The sequence below is a fragment of the Taudactylus pleione genome, unplaced genomic scaffold (genome assembly GCF_031769625.1).
Source record: "Taudactylus pleione unplaced genomic scaffold, aTauple2 ptg002591l, whole genome shotgun sequence".
Lineage (NCBI taxonomy): Eukaryota > Metazoa > Chordata > Amphibia > Anura > Myobatrachidae > Taudactylus > Taudactylus pleione.
The window spans coordinates 124885-146590 of NW_028286970.1; the positions used below are offsets into that span (position 1 = coordinate 124885).

At 44.7% G+C, this 21706-nt stretch overlaps 1 protein-coding gene across 1 annotated transcript in view; it reads left to right on the plus strand.

Annotated features, from left to right (window-relative positions):
- The window catches only part of LOC148431247 (uncharacterized), a 73049-nt gene that overhangs the window by 10905 nt on the left and 40438 nt on the right, over positions 1-21706 (plus strand). Inside the window, exon 6 of the mRNA XM_088466167.1 lies at positions 6527-7750. Coding sequence (XP_088322293.1) covers positions 6527-7750 — 1224 coding nt within the window. The remainder of the gene's footprint in view (positions 1-6526; positions 7751-21706) is intronic.

Genomic DNA, 21706 nt, shown 5'->3' on the forward strand with positions numbered 1-21706 from the left:
CCTGCACTCTGTTACACATACTGAGATGGAGATATGGAGAGTGTGAGGATACAGCTAGTATGTCCTGTGTATGATATAATGTATAGACCATGCCTGCACTCTGTTACATATACTGAGATGGAGATCCGGAGAGTGTGAGGACACAGCAGGATACAGCTAGTATGTCCTGTGTGTGATATAATGTATAGACCATGCCTGCATTCTGTTACATATACTGAGATGGAGATCCGGAGAGTGTGAGGACACAGCAGGATACAGCTAGTATGACCTGTGTGTGATATAATGTATAGACCATGCCTGCACTCTGTTACACATACTGAGATGGAGATATGGAGAGTGTGAGGACACAGCAGGGTGCAGCTAGTATGTCCTGTGTGTGATATAATGTATAGACCATGTCTGCACTCTGTTACACATACTGAGATGGAGATATGGAGAGTGTGAGGACACAGCAGGATACAGCTAGTATGACCTGTGTGTGATATAATGTATAGACCATGCCTGCACTCTGGCCCTGATTCAGAGCCGTACGCCCTGACAGAGCGCTCGCTCTGAATCAGGGCCATCCCTCTGAAATTAAGAGCAGCCTCCTGCAAGGCTCCACCGCAACAGTCTGCCAATTTCCCCTGTGGTGTGTTGTAGACACTTTAAAGGGTTGTGATCAGTCACCACAGTAAATTACCGGCCATACAAATGGAGCTTTAGCTTCTTCACAGTCCAAGCAATTTTCAAGCATTCCTTTTCAATTGTGGCGTACCCCACCTCCTGGAAAGACACAAATTATTCTAGCGCCCGAGTCAGACCAATGGGGAAATCACCTGCTGCAGTCATTTATATTGTGACCCCCACAAAAGCAACAGAAAATTAAAAAAACTCCTCTGGTCATTTCATATCAGTCAGAGGCTCTTATCAATTCTGAAAAATATTTTTTAGTTTATTTGTAATAAATACTTAGGGGTTAATCTAATTATTTGTTAATTGCGAGGTGCAATTTGCTGTTTTCTCTTCGAATTAGCACAGCTAATTAATTTTGCAATCCAATTAGCAACTTGCACTGAACCAGAGTAAATTTGCATTTTTCCATTTGCAACTCCCTGAGGGTGAGAGATGGTAAGGAAAATCTTTATTTTAAGAACCCCTTGGACATCCCCCCTAATGACTAATCAGGCATTTGGAAATTTCAAGTTAGCTTAATTAGTCCAATAATTACATGTCATTTTTGAGGGTAAAAAAATGGCCTCAAATTACCCCAAAATTAACTTTTTCGTTAGTTTAGGAACCCCAAATGTAATTAGTTTTTTTTTTTATTGAAAAATAATTGTTTACTTCATTTTTTTTTACAATTTTTTAGTTTCCACAATGTAGCCCAAAATCTCTGTGTTTCCTACTTTTTTTGCAATTTTCATTTAATTAATTTGAGATTAAACAAAAAAGTTTGCTTTTTTATCATTTTTTTGCATCTTTTTAAACAAGAACACAAATCAGCCATTCACACCATTTAAAGGCCTTCAGTACTTTCCTTATGCCCACAAACAGCCCTATACGGTCCTGCTAAAAAAATTATCAATTTTGGGTGGTCCAGGATGGTCTCCCCACTTTTTCATGCACTTCTCTTACGTCGCATTTGGCAGTCAGTTCGCACCCCTCCACTGCGAGCACCGTGAATAGGCATTTTTCATTGGATTGGAGAATTCTCGGGAGCGCGCATTTGTGCAAAGTCTGTGAGTTTCATGAAACAAACTCGCTACTCGCAATTAGCACCTAATTGGAATGTCCCCTTATATTGAGGATTAGAAAATAAACACAAATAACTACAATGTTGCTAAAAGAATGACATGGCATGAAGTCATCTCATAAAGGATTATCCTACACTGATAATCAGATTAGTAAATTCAACACAGGAACCACATAAAAAATTAATAATAAAAATAGTTTCTCAATTAGATGAGATTCAAAAGACAATGTCCAAAGTCATGAAATGATCCCATGTATTTCCTTAAGGTGACCATATCTCTCTCTTAATATTTCAGAAGAAGTTTAATGGGTTACCTACTCCTTACTTAGCCGACACAAGGAAAACCAGATAAGCGCTGGATGGCTGTATATTGTTGCCGCACTGAGTCTGGACTTCAGTGTAGTACATCCGCGGCTGTCACAGATTTTTAGTCTCTGTGGTTCCCGATCACGGCGTACTTGAGCTGCAGGACCCGCCTCCTCTAAGCTTTTTTGCCGGCAACTGTCACAAATATAGCCGCTCGGGCTCCCCATCTCTAAGCAGTGTGCTCGGGCTGCAGGACCAACCAGCTTCACCAATATAGCCGCTCGGGCTCCCCATCTCTAAGCAGCGTGCTCGGGCTGCAGGACCCACTGGCTTCACAAATATATCAGCACAGACTCCCTGTCTTTAAGCTGCGTGCTCGAGCTGCAGGACCCACCGGCTTCACAAATATAGCCGCTCAGGCTCCTGGTCTCTAAGCATCATACTCGAGCTGCAGGACCCACCGGCTTCACAAATATAGCTTCCTGGGCTCCTGGTCTCTAAGCGCCGTGCTCGGGCTGCAGGACCCACCGGCTTCACAAATATAGCCGCTCCGGCTCCTGGTCTCTAAGCAGCGTGCTCTGGGTTGTAGGACCCGCCAGCTTCACAAATCTATCCGCTCAGACTCCCTGTCTTTAAGCTGCGTACTCGAGCTGCAGGACCCACCGGCTTGACAAATATAGCCGCTCGGGCTCCAGGTCTCTAAGCGGCGTGCTCGAGCTGCAGGACCCACCGGCTTCACAAATATAGCTGCCCGGGCTCCCAGTCTCTAAGCGGCGTGCTTAGGCTGCAGGACCCACCGGCTTCACAAATATAGCCGCTCGGGCTCCCAGTCTCTAAGCGGCGTGCTGAGGGCTGCAGGACCCGCCGGCTTCAAGGGCCAGTGTAATTTCAGGCAATAATCTGACCCTTGTCCTTCTTGGTTAATAAAGGAGAATAGTCCCAATTCGTGGCTCACCATAGGAAAATTATAGAAGATAATGTGGACACCAATTGATGCGGACAGCGATGCGTTTCATCCACAACTGTGAATATATTTAAGTTGAAACCTCCTGCTGTAGCAGTTTCCTTCTTAAATAGGCCACAAGATGCTCCTGCCCATCTGGTCCCTTCTGGCTCAGTACTTCTCCGTCCGTACTGTGACCATTCAGTCTGTACAACAAAATTCTTACTGTAGTCTGGCACCAGCAGTACTGGAGCTCTTGTACCAGAGACATTTTAAATGACTGAAATTCCAGCTCACAAGAGTGTGTCCAGTCAACTACCTTGGGGAGCTTCTTCTTAGTCAAATCTATAAGGGTTTTGGCTACAGAACTGAAGTCAGGGATAAAGCATCAGTAGTACCCTGCCATTTTTAATAAGGCCAGGGCCTATCTCTGGGTTGTGGGCGGGGCCAGTCTCTACTTTCGCTGGTTCAGGCTTCACCTTACCTCCCACACGGTGCCCCAGGTACTGTACATCCCCATTTGGCACTTGTCTGCCCTGATGGTCAGACCTGCCCACCGAATCCTTTTTAACACCAGCCCCACATGCCTCAGGTGATCTTCACAAGTTCCACTGAAGATGGCGGTCATCCAAGTAGGCCTAAGCAAAATCTCCGTACCCCTTCAGTATGTCATCGACAATGCTCTGGAAGGAGGCTGGCGCATTCTTCATCCCAGATGGTCTTGAACTCTTAACAAGCCAAATGAGGTGATGAAGGCAGATCGCTTTTAAGCCTCGGGGGTCATTGCTATCTGCCAATGCCACTTGCTCAATTCAAAAGTGGAGATGTATTTTGCTCCTGCCAACTCGTCTAACAACACATCAATGCGGGGTAAGGAATAAGTATCAGATTTGGTTACCTCATTCAACCGGCAGATATCTACACAAAACCACGTGGTACGGTCCATCTTAGGAACCAATACAATGGAGGCAGGCCAGGGACTGTTACACCTAGCACTAACATCTCCTGCACCTCATTGTAGATTTTCACCTGCGCCTCTGATGAGACCAGATATGCAGGTTGCCGAATTGGCCTATGCTCACCAGTGTCTGTGGTGTGCACGCAAAGAAGCCAGACCAGGCTTCCCACTGAAATGGGCTTCAAAGGACTGCTGAACTGACTCAAGATCTTGAAAAAAGTTCAGTAAAGAACTGAAACGTTGACTAATTGTGTGTCACGTATCGTTTATCCATTGAGATTATGCCGCGAGTGCCGCACCTTGGCTATCTGTGTGTATATATATATATATATATATATATATATAATAATGTATGTATGTGTGTGTGCAATGCATTTGTTAAAAATGTTTAAATACATTTTCAATAAATTGCACTTACCTGTGTTTCCCTGGAAGTCCGGGGGATGTAGAGCTCTCTGTGGGCTGCTGGATCCCCAGCCACTTCCAGAGAAAAATGGACTGTCCCCCCCCCCCCCCCCATGCAGCCTCATGCCTGAAAGAGGTGCATGGGGAACTGGCCAGTGCAGTCAGCTAATTATTTTCAGCGAGCTCCAAAGTGACCAGGAGACTACTGGCTGGGGATCTTGTCTGCCTTGTTCTGGAGCCCAGATTCAGGTAGAAGGGGTGGACAAGTCCCCCTCAGCAGAATCCTGGAAGTACATATCGTAGGGAAGTTTTTTCTCATCCCAAACATGCCGGCACCTGGGCGTCTAAAATGACGACAGGTGGGCTCAGGCATAGAGGAGTAAGCACTCACCACTGTCCATTAGGGACAATGTTAAAGTTGAGCATGCCTTGTGCATGCAAGGCAAATGCACTTGATCAGGTAATAACTACAGGGTGCACTAACCCCTTGTGGTATTGTGTATTGGAGTAAGATAAAAGAAGGCATGTGAGCCTGTTTCGTTTGAATTTTTTTGAACATCAAGAAGGTATGAACTGCCATATCATCTGTATGCTGTGATACTCCCGAGGGGAAATGTCTTTTTTAAAACTATTTGAGCAATAAACATCTTGACTTTGAGATGACTTCATCTGTATCCTGCGACATCAGAATTGCACCAAGCGCTATTCCATTTTCTGACTGCTTTAATTTGAGCCCAGTGTCTCCGAGTTCAAACCCGCTGCCAGCTACCCTGCTGGGCCTGGTCCATTGCGAGGGACCAGTGGGTATCAGCCAACACCAGTCAGGAGGTGTGGCTGCAGCTAGTCTAAGCATATGCAGCAGAGGCAGTTCAGGTGCCGATGTAGGAGCCTGAGAGAAGTGCTTTTCAGGTGCCAGTCCAAGATCTTGGTGGTGGCAGCAAAGTTGCATGCCAATGGCACAGTGGGCAGAGTCAGTAACAGGTGGTTACTGATGGTAAGAGGGAATCCCTACAAGATCCAAGATTGAAATGGGATCCCCCCCCAAGATCCAGTGGGATCAAAAAAATATCTGTGGCTGTTGGCGTAGGCAAGGTTATCCGGTCACAGTTACCTATTTGCTATCTGACTTCTACATTCACAACTGAAACTTGGAAATAACACTGACTGTATGAGATGTTGGGGTACAGCCGGGCATGTCTTATTATGGTTACACAGTATGGAGATGTTGGGATACAGCTGGGAACGTCTTATTATAGTTACAGAGTATGGAGATGTTTGGGTACAGCCAGGCATGTCTTATAGTTACACAGTATGAGATGTTGGGGTACAGCCGGACACGTCTTATAGTTACACAGTATGGAAATGTTGGGGTACAGCCTGGTACATCTTAGTTACACAGTATGAGATGTTGGGGTACAGCCGGGCACGTCTTATAGTTACACAGTATGGAAATGTTGGGGTACAGCCTGGTACATCTTAGTTACACAGTATAGAGATGTTGGGGTACAGTCGGGGACATGTAGTTACACAGTATGGGGATGTTGGGGTACAGCCGGGCACTTCTTATAGTTACACAATATGGAGATGTTGGGGTACAGCCAGGAATGTCTTATAGTTACACAGTATGAAGATGTTGGGGTACAGCCTGGTACATCTTAGTTACACAGTATAGAGATGATGGGGTACAGTCGGGCACATATAGTTACACAGTATGGGGATGTTGGGGTACAGCCGGGCACGTCTTATAGTTACACAATATGGAGATGTTGGGGTACAGCCGGGCATGTCTTATAGTTACACAGTATGAGATGTTGGGGTACAGCCGGGCATGTCTTATAGTTACACAGTATGAGATGTTGGGGTACAGCCGGGCATGTCTTATAGTTACACAGTATGAGATTTTGGGGTACAGCCGGGCACGTCTTATAGTTACACAGTATGGAGATGTTGGGGTACAGCTGGGTTTGTCTTATAGTTACACAGTATGAGATGTTGCGGTAGAGCCAGGTACATCTTATAATAGTTACACAGTATGTAGATGTTGGGCTACAGCCAGGCACGTCTTATAGTTACACAGTATGGAGATGTTGGGGTACAGCCGGGCATGTCTTATTATAGTTATACAGTATCGTATAGTTCTGAAGTGATGCTAATTCCCATATAATTTTTCTGTTCACAGCAGATGGACACAGCAGCAGGAATAACTCGGGGAGACATCTCATATTATCTTCAGATTGTAACCTAGCCGATAACTTGTCACAGGACTCTCCAGGAGAAAACCCCATTACCCCCAGTATACATCCAGCATCTCACAGTGCAGATATCTCATCTGATCCCTCTAACCATGGGGAATGCTCCCCTGATACTCCCAGTAGTGTTACACACAGCTCAGATCACACATCTGATAAACCATTGTTATGTTCTGAATGTGGGAAAAGTTTTACCAAGCAGATCAGTCTTTCTGTACATCAGAAGAAAGTTCATGCAGCTGAGAGGCCTTTTCTATGTTCTGAGTGTGGGAACTGTTTTACACTGAAAAGATATCTTACTAGACATATAAAGCTTCATACACGTGAGAGAACATTAGCATGTTCTGAGTGTGGGAAATGTTTTGCGCAGCAGAGCAAACTTGGTATCCATCAGAGAACTCACACAGGTGAGAGACCATTTCCGTGTTCTGAATGTGGGAAATGTTTTATAGAGAAGTCGGGTCTTGTTACACATTATCGAGTCCATACAGGTTTGAAACCATTTTCATGTTCTGAGTGTGGGAAATGTTTTACCTGTAAATCAGCTCTTGTGACACATCAGAGAACTCACACAGGTGAGAAACCATTTCCATGCTCTGAATGTGGAAATTGTTTTACACATAAATCATATCTTGTTACACATCAGAGAAGTCACACAGGTGAGAAACCATTTCCATGTTCTGAGTGTGGGAAATGTTTTACCTATAAATTAGCTCTTGATACACATCAGAGAAGTCACACAGGTGAGAGGCCATTTCCATGTTCTGAGTGTGGGAAATGTTTTACATATAAAATAGCTCTTTTTACACATGAGAGAAGTCACACAGGTGAGAAACCATTTCCATGCTCTGAATGTGGGAAATGTTTTACACTGAAATCACATCTTGTTACACATCAGAGCAGTCACACAGGTGAGAGGCTATATTCATGCTCTGAGTGTGAGAAATGTTTTTCAAATAAATCACATCTTGTTACACATCAGAGACATCACACAGGTGAAAAACCATTTCCATGTCCTGAGTGTGGGAAATGTTTTAAACAGAAATCACATCTTGTTACACATCAGAGAAATCACACAGGTGAAAAACCATTTCCATGTCCTGAGTGTGGGAAATGTTTTAAACAGAAATCACATCTTGTTACACATCAGAGATATCACACAGATGAGAAATAATTTCTTCAGGGCCCATAGGGGAGACCTTGGGATGTAGGTGGTAGTTGAGGACCGAGCACCAGACAGATAAAGCTTTGCTCCCAGGATGCAACGGTCCTTTTCCCAATACCTTGCCCCGAGACAGAGGCACTTCAATTTCGTTGATGCCTGGCCGGAGTCGGGTCACCATTTTAACTGGGATGTTTCATGCAGTCCAAAAGCTTTTATCATTTTTCTTTATTTTTTATGCTTCTGAGCGGGCAGCAGCAGACTGTGGGATGTCTGTGCTGCCGCTCCAACACCCCTATGGGCACCACAACGTCAGCTCCGCCTTGTGCTCTCGGCGGGCATCCCGTGGACATTGCTAGCCAGTTCCATGGACAGACTTAGACTGCAACACAGATTCTAAGGGGACAGGTAAGGCGGGTCGCCGCTATGGTGTTGCCACAACAGGTAAAAGCAATACAGGTACCTCCTATGCATTCTCCATGGGTAGACACTCAGTACAGAGTCTGGTGGCTACCTCTACAGCCTTTCAAAATATGTTCCAAGGTGGGAAGCCGCTACCCAGTGAAGCTAGGTACACACTGACTGATATATTGGCCGATCAATTGATTGGCCAATATCTGCTGGCCATCGCCAAGTGTGTACCTGCGATATGTCTGTGATCCACATAGTTCTCAGACATATCGCATTGGCTGTGCTGCACAGCTGATGGATAGATATGTCTGCAGACATACCTGTCCATCGGCAAGTGTGTACTGGCGGTCTGCATACTGCCCGTACACAGCGGCAGCCGCCAAGGAGGGGGGTGGGACACGCCGCTTGGCTGCTGGGACCCACGGCTAGAAGCAGATGGCCATTCAGTGTGTATGAACAATCATCTGCAGATATATCTGTATAGTGTGTATCCAGCTTAAGTCTACTAAGCGTCCTGTGTTATCTTCACAGTCCACGCAGCTGTCATCTGAGGAGGCAGAAGATACTGATCTCTACTGCGGAGTCTCCTTCGGGGGAAGAAGCATAGAGTCTAAAATTAATATACCTGCTTTGGTGCGAGCAGTTAGATCTATCTTACAAAGAGAAGATGAGCCCGCCCCCACATCAAAGCACCCACTATTTAAATGATAAAACGTGGCTTCAGCAGAGTTTCCGCTCTCGGATCAACTAGTTGAGCACATGGCAGCAGCTTGGCAGATTCCTAGTAAGAGGTTTCAGCCCCAAAAACGCCTGACCTCTTGTTATCCTTTACCTCCAGCTCATTGTACAAGATGGGAGACTCCCTCAGCAGTTGATTGCCATGTTATGCATTTGATTAAAAGTGCTACATTACCTATCCCTACAGTTTCCTCACTGAAGGACCCTATAGATAGAAAGATTGAAACTGGCCTTAAATCTGTGTACTCTCTTTCAAATGCCATTACTTGCCCAACCATGGCTACTGCATGGGTGGCTAAAACAATTGAGAGCTGGGCACCCTTGAAGAATCTTATCCCTCAGATGCCTCTTGGGATCAGATGTCTTATGTAGCTCACATAAGAGATGCAGCTTCATATATTCGAGAAGCATCCTTAGATTCCAGTCTCCTAGCTTCTATATCTTTGGCCATGGCGGTGTCTGCCCTCCGAATTCTGTGGCTGCAGTCATGGATGGCGGATTCAGATTCTAAGAGTCTTAGAAGCATTACCTTACAATGGGAAGATCTTGTTTGGCCCCGACTTGTACAAGATTGTGGCCACATTAACAGCCTCAAAAACCGCCTTTCTGCCATCAGCAACTACTGCAAGGTCTCGGACAACGTCCTTTAGGTCCTTTTATCCCAAAGGCAAACCTAAAGGTCAGTCCTTTCCTAAGCAATCGGCTTCCACTAGGGCCACAAAGCATAGGACCAAGCAGACCTGGCCCACCAGACGTCCTGCTTCAAAATTCGAGGACAAGCCTTCAGCCTGATGGGGCGGGCCTCCCCCTGGGGGACCCCAGAGTAGGAGGCCAACGTCTTCAGTTTGCCCAGGAATTGCGTCGAACAACCACAGACGTGTGGATAAGAGACTTCTCACAGGTATGCCCTCTCATTTCAGAGATGGCCACCCCACCAATTTTTCTACACAGGCGCTCCATCAGACCTGAACAGGGCCCTGCTCATCCAGAAAGCCATTAAAGTGGAGATAATAGTTCCAGTTCTTCCTGTCAGTGAGGGAACGGTTATTATTCTACCCTGTTTCGGTGCAGAAACCAAATGGGTCTTATCGGCCTATCCTCAACCACAGATCCCTAAACAAATTCATCAGGGTGCCTACATTTTGCATGGAAACTCTGCGCTCTATTGTACTGGATATGGAGCCTCTGGACTTTAAGGTATCTGGATATTCAGGATGCGTACCTACAGCGTCCTCTTATCAGCGATCTCTGGTTTGCTGTGCTACAGCAACATTTTCACGGGTCTTTACCAAAATTATGCCGGTCATGGCGACCAACCTGTGCTGTCATGGAATCAGCCTGCTGCCATATCTTGATGACCTATTGCTCTTGGCAAGCTCCCCAGTGGTTCCTCAATGCCACCTTCAGGTAACCCATGCCTTCCTGCAGAGGCACACTTGGTCAATCAACTGGAAAAAGTCCTCCCCGAACCCTTCACAGAGGATGGTCTGTCTGGAGCTCTTTTAGGTTCTCCGGGTCAGAGAATCTTCCTGACAGCAGACAAGATCTACACACTGAAAATAAGTGTGCGCAGATTCCTACGCAGTTGCCGAATGTCAGTCCACTCAGCAATGCAAGTTTTAGGATCCACTACATGCCCCTGCAACAGCTAATCCTATCCAGGTGGAACGGGTTGCCCCTTTGGATCAAAGCTCAGACAATGGTTCTTTTTCCAGAGTTTCGTCTGGTGGCTACAGACATCCCATTTAACCAGAGGTCGCCCCTTTTGGATCCCGGAATGGGTACTCCTTACAACGGACGCCAGTCTCCTTACAACTGGAGCGCAGTGACCGGTCACCACTCCTTCCATGAGCGTTGGACATCGGCTAAGTACGCATTCTCACATGGGCTGAAGGTCACCTCCTGGCCATCTCCGCAGTGTTCATTCTGAGTTCTAAATTGGGACGCACTTCCTCAGCCGTCACAACGTGCATACTGGTAAATGGTCTCCACCCAGAAGTCTTTCAACTCCTAGTGGACAAGTGGGGCCTACCAGAGGTGGACCTCATGGCTTCCAGACACAATCACAAACTGCAAGTGTATGGGTCCAGAACATGGGACACCGAGGCAGCCTTCTTAGACAAAATGTCCGTGAAATGGACCTTCCATCTGGCGTATCTATTCCCTCCAGTCTCTCTTCCTCGAGTTCTTCAGAAGTTCAAACAAGATGGAGGCACTGTTCTGCTGGTGGCCCCAGCCTGGCCCAGACAACATTGGCACTCAGATCTTTGGAGCCTCTCCATAGATGCCTTGTTCCTGCTACCTCAGCAGCCATACCTGTTGTCTCAGGGTCCTTGTCTTCACCCACACCTGGAATGTCTGTCTTTGATGGCGTGGCTCTTCAGAGATCCCTCCTGAGGTCTAAAGAGTGTTCTTGCTCTGTAGTCAAGACTAGGCTGAGCGTGCAAGCCAGCCTCTGCCCGGATTTACCATAGAGAGTGGCATACATACTTTCAATGGTGTGATGCCAAAAACTATGACCATCAGGTGTTTAGGGTTTCTAGAGTGCTGGCCTTCCTCCAAGCAGAGTTGGACCTTGGACTCTACCTTACCTCGCTGAAGGAGCACGTCTCTGTTCTGTCCATTTGGTTCCAGCATAGAATTGCTTTACTGCCGGATGTCCATACCTTCCTTCAAGGTGTCCTCCGCATACAACCTCCCTTTGTCCCTCCTGTGATGTTGTGGAATTTGTCAGTGGTTCTTCAGGCCCTACAGGGCACTCCGTTTGAACCTTTTGGAATCTGTGGATCTCAAGTGGCTCAGAGCGAAAACGTTTACTTCTGGCTATGGCGTCCACCCGAAGGGTGTCTGATTAAGGGGTGCCCTCATCCCATTCCCCATTTCTAATCTTCCATCAGGACAGGGTAGTTCTCCGAACTCAACCTGGCTTCCTATCCAAGGTGGTTACTCATTTCCATATTAATGAGGAAATCCTAGTCCCGGCCTTTTATTAACCTGACCTCCTTCGATGTGGTCCATGCTCTCAGGATCGACGTAGACCGTACCAGTTCTCTGAGGAAAACAGACTCCCTATTTGTGCTCTATGGATTTCACAAGAAGAGATGGCCAGCTAATAAACAGACATTGGACAGATGGCTTTGCATGACTATCTCCCAGGCTTACACGCAGACAGGCCTTCCTGTACCGGCTACTGTCACTGCCCATTCCACTTGCTTTGAGTCCCTCGGCAGCTCAACGTGGAGTCTCAGCTGAACAGCTTTGTAAGTGTGCCATATGGTCCTCTGTCCACACCTTTCTTAGGTTCTATGCCTTCGATACACTTGCCTCTAGGATGCTTCATTTGGACACCAGATTTAACTCTCAGGAGTGTCCCCACCATTGAATAACTGCTTTGGGACATCCCCAAGGTCTCCCGGTGGAGCCCTATGGACCCTGAAGAAGAAAACAAGAGTTATGGTAAAACTTAACAAAGTTAACTCTTTCTTCAAAGTCCACAGGGTACCCGCCCTGATGCACCTGGCTTCTATGGGCTATGTTTCCCGGTCACATGTTTTCTGTCTGTGTGAGTGTGATTCTTCTGTGCACCAGTCTTCTCTCCTCTCCTCCGGCCTTAGGCCTGTTATAAACTGAAGTGGCTCGGGGGCAGGGTATAGGGGGAAGGCCTGTTGAATCTTGGGGGCAAAGCTTTAACTTTTTGGTGCCCGGTCCTCAACCACCACATGTGGACCCTATGGACTTCGAAGTAAGAGAGTTAACAGGTAAGGTAAGTTTTACCATAACTCTCGTTTTCCATGCTCTGAGTGTGGGAAATGTTTTATAAAGAAATCCGCTCTTATTAGTCATCAGAAACATCACACAGGAAAAAAACAATGTGTATGAGCATCTAGAAATATATAGAATTTGCAGCGGTATTTGCAGTACTGTATTGTTATTGAAAATATTCAAAACAAACATGAATACAATGTTAGCCTAGATTGCTGTCCCTGCTTAGCGAAGGGTAAATGACATTTGCATTATCTCACTATATACTAATATATAACACTTTTATTTAGGGATGTGCAGGCTCGGTTCTACTCGGTTCCGTTCGTTTTTTTTTTACCGAATCTTATTGGCTATCCAAAACTCGTGACAGCTGAAACCCAATAAGATTCTGGAAAAAAAAACGAACGGAACCGAGTAGAACCGAGCCTGCACATCCCTACTTTTATTATATATCCACACGGATGTCACCATCCTAGCTCTCCAACAGCTTTCCTAATGTAATGGTTTTCAGTTTCCTTATTCCATCAGATCAGAGTTTTCCAAACTTCGCTATTACAGGCCAGGTATTAAGGATATCCATGCTTGAGCACATGTCACTTAGTACCTCAGTCAGTTTGATTTAACATGGATATCCTTAAACCCTGGTCTGTAATGGCAGAGTTTGGGAATCTCTGTATTAGATTATTATTATTGTGCTATTGGCCTATTTGTGCAGTAACAAGACCACATGATGTAATATAGGGACATAACTAATCTGTCATCATAATGTCCTGGGGATGTAATATGGGAAGTGGGAAACTATGACATCATGTGATGACTGGGCTGTAAGTGATGGTGTGAGATGGGTGATATAATGACATCTGTAACCTCTGATTTTATCTCACTGGATCCAGTATTCTCTGGTTGGGTTTCCTGGTAAATGGATCTCTAATCTCCTTACAGCAGTCTGATGTCTGGTTCCTCCTAATTAGATACTCTGTAACCTACTATTTACACTATTCCATAAGATAAGGACATTAATATCATGATCACTTATGTAATTTATACATTATTAGATAATGTAATTAGTGTTGGGACACAGGAAGCTGCTGGTCCTGGTATAAACCACTAACAGTAATGTCCATTAAGTGCATCAGGCTCCCGATATCCCCAGCAGAATACAGATGTGAGCAGGGTATGTAGTAATGGAGGAATAATACAGGGACATCACAGGATAAGTAGGATCAGTACAGATTGTCCTCAGTATGTCCTGCACTGTCTCACCTCCCACAGTGGTGACACCACCAGTAATGTGCAGGGTCAGGAGATGGAGATTATTTGGTAGTGAGGAATTCACAGAAAGGACAATACAAGCTTTGTTATACACCTACAAATATATGAGATAAAGAGTTTGGTAACAAGTAAGAAAACCGAACGCTGTACGGACCTGTCTGACGTCCATGTGGGGTAACACAGCTGCGTGTGGCACTTGTTAGTATTTACCACACTTTTTTTACCTGAAAGTTTTTGTACATTGTTAGTAAAGCTGGAATGGACTCCAGTTGTCCTCTCGGTGGTGCACATGTTCTGTGATGGCCTAGGTGTAAGATCTAGTGATTTGCTGTAAGACAGGATTTAGTGGAAACTCTGATGTTACCAGAGATGTCACAAGGAAGTATAGAGGTTTCTGCATGAGGGTGAGTTGTGTCTCACGGGCTGGTCACACTAGGCCACAGCTGGCAGGAGAAAATAACAGAGATAGGGACAGGGCAGTCAGCTATAGACCAGGGTATGAGGTCAGGGCCACAGGAGAACAAGCTTCAGGCATAAGCCGGGTCAGTATTGGTCAGTCAGACATTTACTATGACTCATTCAGAACTGGATATAAACTGACATAAAGCTGTATTACTCTGTCACTTTAGGTACCGGTGATTATAGGTATATATATTGGGGTGATTATAGGTATATATTGGGGCTGCACCAGCTCTTCCTATTCCCAGGTTCTTGTAATGCAGTTTTTATTCTTTTGTGTTTTAGCTTTATCCTAACTTTGCTCTTAGTATCTTTATACTGTGACTGTCTTAGTGTCCATTTCTCATACCCAAACAAGGAAGGTTTTGTCTTACACGTGTGCCCCTCTCTCCTGTCTCCTGTCACTGTGACACCGCTCTGGTGTTGGGGATTTGCTCTCTGATGGGCACCTGCATGGATACACTGGCCTGTCCTGTTATTACCTCCTATCATGGTATATATCAGCATTATGTTAGTACATATGAATTAGATAATATGTCATCTCTATTGTATGTGTGCCATGGAGGGAATGACAGCACTGTGCGAGTATCATATCCTGCAGCTTATAATACATGAGTAATACAGAAATGACACATTGTACACAAGCCATGAATAATAACAGGAATTGCTCTGTATGAGTAACTGGACATTACAGGACTATTATGTGCAGGATGTTACTCTCATCATTAATGTAAGGACCATATTATACCAAAGAGAGAAAGCCAGAACAGCTATTCCTCATGGATGGCTCCTAATACGTACAGACCCCACCTGATGGAAAATGCCAGGATGCTGCACATCTCTGAGCGTTGGATGTATGATCTGTTATCTATATACAGGTGCACAGCACAGCGTCACTGCACCAGTATGCCGGGAGCCTGACATCATTACTCTGTACTGTTACCTAGCTGTATCCATGTCAGTCTTGTCTGATCATAGCTGTAATGGAGTTGTATGAGCTGACATACTCTGTGCTGCTGTTACCATTCTCTTTGTAGTTACAGATTTCCAGCACCACCCACATTATCTGCTGCTTGTGTGTCTGCCCCCAGGTTTGCAGGATACAGCAGCTGCTCATTTTATAATCTGCTTTTCTTGCACTATTCTAGCAGCAAAACATTCACACAATATTATAGTAAATAAAGTAATAAATATTCAATAAAATAACTTTCCAAGTGTTACTACAGGAGGAAACTATATTGTAATCTTGCAATAAAATGACTCTGTTGTAGAAAATTCTGCCTCACTGCTGTGTTGAGTATAACTTGGGTGTAAAGGGGCCTATCCATTAGCAGATCTTTCTGATAGACTAAAGATTTATCTTTTGAAAACTCCTGGGGCTGCTGTGACAGATTTTTTGCAAACGACGAACGATATCGCATGACATCATTCTGGGAGTGGATTTTTTTTTTTTATGTTTCTATTCATTTACATTAAAAAAATCGTTTGTCGTTTACCTCAATAGATATTTCTAATATCTGTCAGCGATAAATGATAATTGACCAACATATTGGAGAGACAAAAGACAAAATTTGTCAGCCGCGGGAGTCCGCAATTTTATCATTCAGAGCCTACTATCCATTAGCAGATAAATTGAACGATAAATCGTTCATCTTTCAAATTTATCTGCTAATGGATAGGCCCTTTAAAGGAAAGGGCGAGGTGTGGGGGAAACGAGGGAGAAGGTGATATATAATAATATAATGGTCAGTAATCGGGAAATATAATTAATTGAAAAAAAAACTACAAATGTACGTAAAGCCCATAACGTGGTGTAACGGGTACGAGGACCTGTGTATAATGTGGTGTAACGGGTACGAGGACCCGTGTATAATGTGGTGTAATGGGTACGAGGACCCGCGTATAACGTGGCGTAACGGTACGAGGACCCGTGTATAGTGTGGTGTAACGGGTACGAGGACCCGCGTATAACGTGGCGTAACGGTACGAGGACCCGTGTATAGTGTGGTGTAAAGGGTACGAGGACCTGTGTATAACGTGGTGTAACGGGTACGAGGACCTGTGTATAACGTGGTGTAAAGGGTACGAGGACCTGTGTATAACGTGGTGTAACGGGTACGAGGACCCGCGTATAACGTGGGGTAACGGGTACGAGGACCCGCGTATAACGTGGCGTAACGGTACGAGGACCCGTGTATAGTGTGGTGTAATGGGTACGAGGACCTGTGTATAATGTGGTGTAATGGGTACGAGGACCTGTGTATAATGCGGTGTAATGGGTACGAGGACCTGTGTATAGTGTGGTGTAATGGGTACGAGGACCTGCGTATAAGTTGGTGTAATGGGTACGAGGACCTGTGTATAATGTGGTGTAATAGGTACGAGGACCTGTGTATAATGTGGTATAATGGGTATGAGGACCTGTGTATAATGTGGGGTAATGGGTACAAGGACCTGTGTATGAGCCTGTCTGGGTCACAGCATCTCCCTATGTCAGTAATGTCTATCTGCTCTGTCAGTCATACTGATATAATAGGACAATACCACCTTATACATGGACACATGTAGCTGCCCCTATGCACATTCCCCACCTTTAGTTACAGGACTGGAGGAAGTTACATTATTGCTGGAACCATCTATGATAAATCTCCACATTTTCTCACATGATAACGTTAATAACTAGTGTTACAGATGTTTGTATTATAGTAGGGATTGGACATAAGGAGAACATAGTGTCAGTGTAATTAGCATTCATCACACAACATTGTTTAGGCCTAAGTACTGATCCCGGAACATCGATGGTTTCCGATGTTTCCACACAAGACTCCTCATCGTCTCCTCAGGGCTGGCTGAGCTGACTCCTCCTGTTACTAATAGTGGTGGACTGGCTGCTGCTGTGCTTCATGCTCTGCAGTGATCACATATTGCTCCGCAACCATCTGACTGCCCTGACAGACTGTGAGCATAACCAATCAGCCGGGCACTCAGTCACTGGCAGGCAGTGATACGCTGAGTACCACCATCACGTCATAGACACAGTGATAGGCTCAGAGTGACTGCCCGCCACCCAAGACACCTGCTCCTGTGCTGCATGGCTGACTGATAATCCTCTGCATTAGGCAGGGAAAGGCCGCGGGAGCGAGTTACACTGACCCAACATCGGAACAACACTATTGTGAGGAAACATCGGAACCTCACCACCTTTGGATAAACCATTAACCACTAAAAACAAACCAATCAACTCCCATCATTACCATATAGCTGACCATAGTGTTAGAGCCACTCAGCTATATTTGGTGAGGTAAAGCCTTTAGGTCCATTCATGGCTCATTTGGTTTCCATCACGTTTTTTTTTTTTTTTTCTAAACCTTTTTTTATTGGTATCCAAAATACAATACAAAGAAAAAAAAAAACATGGAGATTAGTCAACATAATGGGTAATATACATTAAAAAAAAAGAATATTTTTTTACTAGAAACAGAGCGTAGTATAAACAAAATACACCAGTATATAATTAAAGTAATAACAATCATTGCAAATCATACAATATGGAGTATTAGTGGCGTATGATGAAAATCGAAAGAAGGTTTAGTATTATCCTCTATCTCACACTCCATAGCAACCATAAAAATAAGGTCCAAATACCAATATTTCAACATTAAAAAAAGAGGGACAAATAAAAATAAGGGAAAAATTGAGAGAGAAAGAAATTGAAGAAACTTTATATTGTTACTTTACTATAGATACAAATGGCATAGAAAGCGATTATCATTTGGTTGTTAAGAAATATTCCATAGACAAAAAACTTACGGTTTCACATGTCCCATTAAACTTCAAAAAGCAATAAAATTACGATCATTAAGGCTGACGCCTTAATGGACGTGTTCCTTGCATAATACAGATATGGTATGCCATCACACCCTGTGGTTAACTAGAGATTCAGCACTCTCTTCCCTGGCCCTTCCCCATGAGGTCATGGCCTTTTTTCAGGTGCACTATCTAATGTCTATTTATAAAATGGTGGAGGGAGGGCACCAATGCTCTCTCTGGCAAAGGGTACCAAAAAGTTTAGTTACGGCTCTGGTGTATTCCAATGAGCACACAATTCTGTGAATTAGCAGCTCCACCATTTTGTGACAAACAGCAATCTCATTCTGTGAGAGTGCTGAATCTGCCATTAACCACAGGGTGTGTTATAACGTAATTAGCCCTTTGTACAATCCTTCCTATACCTTCTAAACCTTTATACGCTCCTGCCTATACCTTCTAAAATTGTCGCTATTTGCGTACGCATACAGTAAATAAATGCCTTCAGACTTTGAAATGTGTTTCCAACGCACAAAGGATATTATTCAACATAAAAACAGTAGGATACACGCTGTGATCTAAAGACAATTTAGGGCAAAGAAATTATACAGACCCAAGGTACAGCTATACATACGCACGCGCTCTGAGACCAGTTACCGGCATCAACAAGAAACCTCCGTCAACAGCATCAGCATGAAGACTCCAGATTGGAGTCTGTACGCACATTTATACCCTTACAGGGATAAGCAATACAATAAGCAAGTTTGGCATGATTCCATTGCTTCTCCGTCACGGTGCTTCTGTTACAGGACATTTAACAGGTCGATTCAAATGGACACAGGTCAGCCTCCGACAGCCTTTTGTCTCCTTTTTCCTGCTGCATGCAAATCTAAGCTGCTAACATTACAAAGTACATTTTAGTGCTTTAACTCTCTACAGTCCATAAGTTGAGAACGCATGTTGCGATCTTCTCCCCAATGACACCGGATAGCTGTTGAGACAGAGTAGATCAGTACAACACCAAACATGGCTTATCATTTACTAAACCTTAGATATCAAATAGTCTTTATTTCACAACATTAGTAATAAATGAATAAACCTTGAATATTTCACTTTGAAGCTATGGAACCTTTTATGTGAGTGTGCAGTGTGTAAGTATGAGGGGTTTGGGAAAAGACGCTAGTTAGATTTATGTAGTGAGGACTTTATACTTGGGGCAGATGTGTACGCATGAAGCTAATTAAAGGAACGATCATAATTTGTAGGGGCATAAATATCACATAAAGTGTAAAGGACACCAGAAAGCGTAATCTGAGGAATAACAAATCGGGCATTTAGGTCAGATATCTGCTTTTCAACTACAAATGGGAGCCCTTTCCGTATAAGAATAGCAACTCCACGCGCTTTAGAGGTAAACGATGAAAAAGCTACAACCCGTTGTCGCAACACAGATAATTTCACATGTTCCGAATCTGTCAGGTGTGTTTCCTGTAAAAATGATATATCGGCTTTTTTCAAATTGAGATATGAAGTTATTTTGTGACATTTCACAGGGGAATTAGGGCCTGATTTAGACCCGCTTACGAGCGCATAGCATAGCGCTCGCAAGCGGGTCGATGGTGGCCCAGTTCACACGTGCGGTGCGCAAGCCCCGTAGCGAGTGAGAACTTCACTCGCTCCGGGGCTCGCAACAAAATGGGGCAGCTGTCGATGTTGATCGACAGCTCGCCCCATTTTGTGGGCAGGTAGGGGCTTGCCCCTACCCACGGGTAGGGATTCGCCCCATTTTGTAGGCGGGTAGTGGACTTCCTGCTCTATTACAGCAGGAAGTCCACTCGGCATTGAGAGTGCTGAGACCCTACCTTAGGGTCTCCTCGCAATGCCGATGGTCGTGATAATCGCAACCATCTCCAGCCCCGCTCTCACAAGCTGTGGGTGGGCACCCACAGCTTAGCGAGCGGGCAGGAGAAAAAAATAAATAAAAATCCCGCCCTGATTCAGAGCGAGCGCTTGCAAACAGCGAGCGCCTCTGAATCAGGCCCTTTATGCCTTGGACATTCCAAGAACACACTCTAATATTATTCAATATTTAGGGAGTTTAGAGAAAATAGCGCAGACATCCCACCCAAAAAAGCACACCATCGCATTGCTATAGAACAAAAAAACATCGATTTTATTAGTTGGAACATCTCCCCAATCTTGGAAAAAAAGAGGAAATCAGAAGAAAAAAAAAGGAAAAGAAGGAACCAGAGAAAAAAAAAAAGGAAAAAATGTAAATAAAACAGAAATAATTCACGGTATGAATACAGTTAGAGACATACGAGAACAAGGAAGAGCCGCGCCCCCCGTAATAATGTTGATAAAAATATATAGAGCAGTGGTGTCAAACTCGGGCCCTTCAGCTGCAATGGAACTACACATCCCAGCATGCACTGTCAGAGTTTTGCTATTAGGACTTGCTAAAATTGTGGCAGGGCATGCTGGGATATATAGTCCCACAGCAGCTGGAGGGCCCGAGTTTGACACCACTGATATAGAGTATCAGAAAGAAATCTATACATAGGCATATCAATATCAGATGTTCAAATAATAATATGCCGGAATATTTCTAACATGAAAAGCACAAAAGTCTAAAGAGAAAAATCGGTTAGAATTAAACCAATTTTAAATATGCTGCAAAGTTCCAACAATGATATCCCAGGGCAGCAACATAAAAGTGCAATAATATAGAAACACCATCATCGGAAAACACACAACAGAATCAAAGTATTAATTGTATTAGAGCAAAGCAGTATCTGAGAGTCCAGTACAAGAATCTGACAATAAGCAGAAAATGATATTTAGCAGGTATATCAAAGAAATCTTATCAGTCAGGATTAGCCATGCGCTCTTCCTCCTCCTCTTCCATGTATGCTCGGGCATCGGCGGGCACAGTAAAGTCTTTAAAATCTTTACCTTGCAAGATTCTGAGCTTAGCGAGATAAAGAAGAGCGAATTTCCTCTGTGTCTGGACAAGCTTTGAGCAGATAGGGTTCATCTCCTTGCAGGCCCAAGTGACTTCGGCCGATTAGTCTAGAAAAATGAGCAGGCGATGGTTATTCCACATGATCCTGTCCATCTTACGAGCAGCAGACCATAAAGTCATTTTATGAGCAGAGGGCCTGATTCAGAGCTGAACGCTCTGACCAGAGTGCTCGCTCTGAATCAGGGCCCTCCTCCATGAAAATGGAGCGGCCTCCTGGCCGCTCTCATAGCTGTGGGTGACCACCCACAGCATATGCGAGCGGCCAAAAAGATGGTCGCGATGGTCTTGACCATCGGACTTGCGACGGAGACCCTGCGGTAGGGTCTCCCTGCCACAAGCCCTGGAGTGATTTTGGCTCTATCAGAGCCAAAATCACTCCCACTGACATCACTAGTGATGTCAGTGGGGCCGGCTTCAGACGGTAGGCGTTCCCATGGGAACGCCTCCGTCTGGCAGGCACGCCTCCGGCATGCC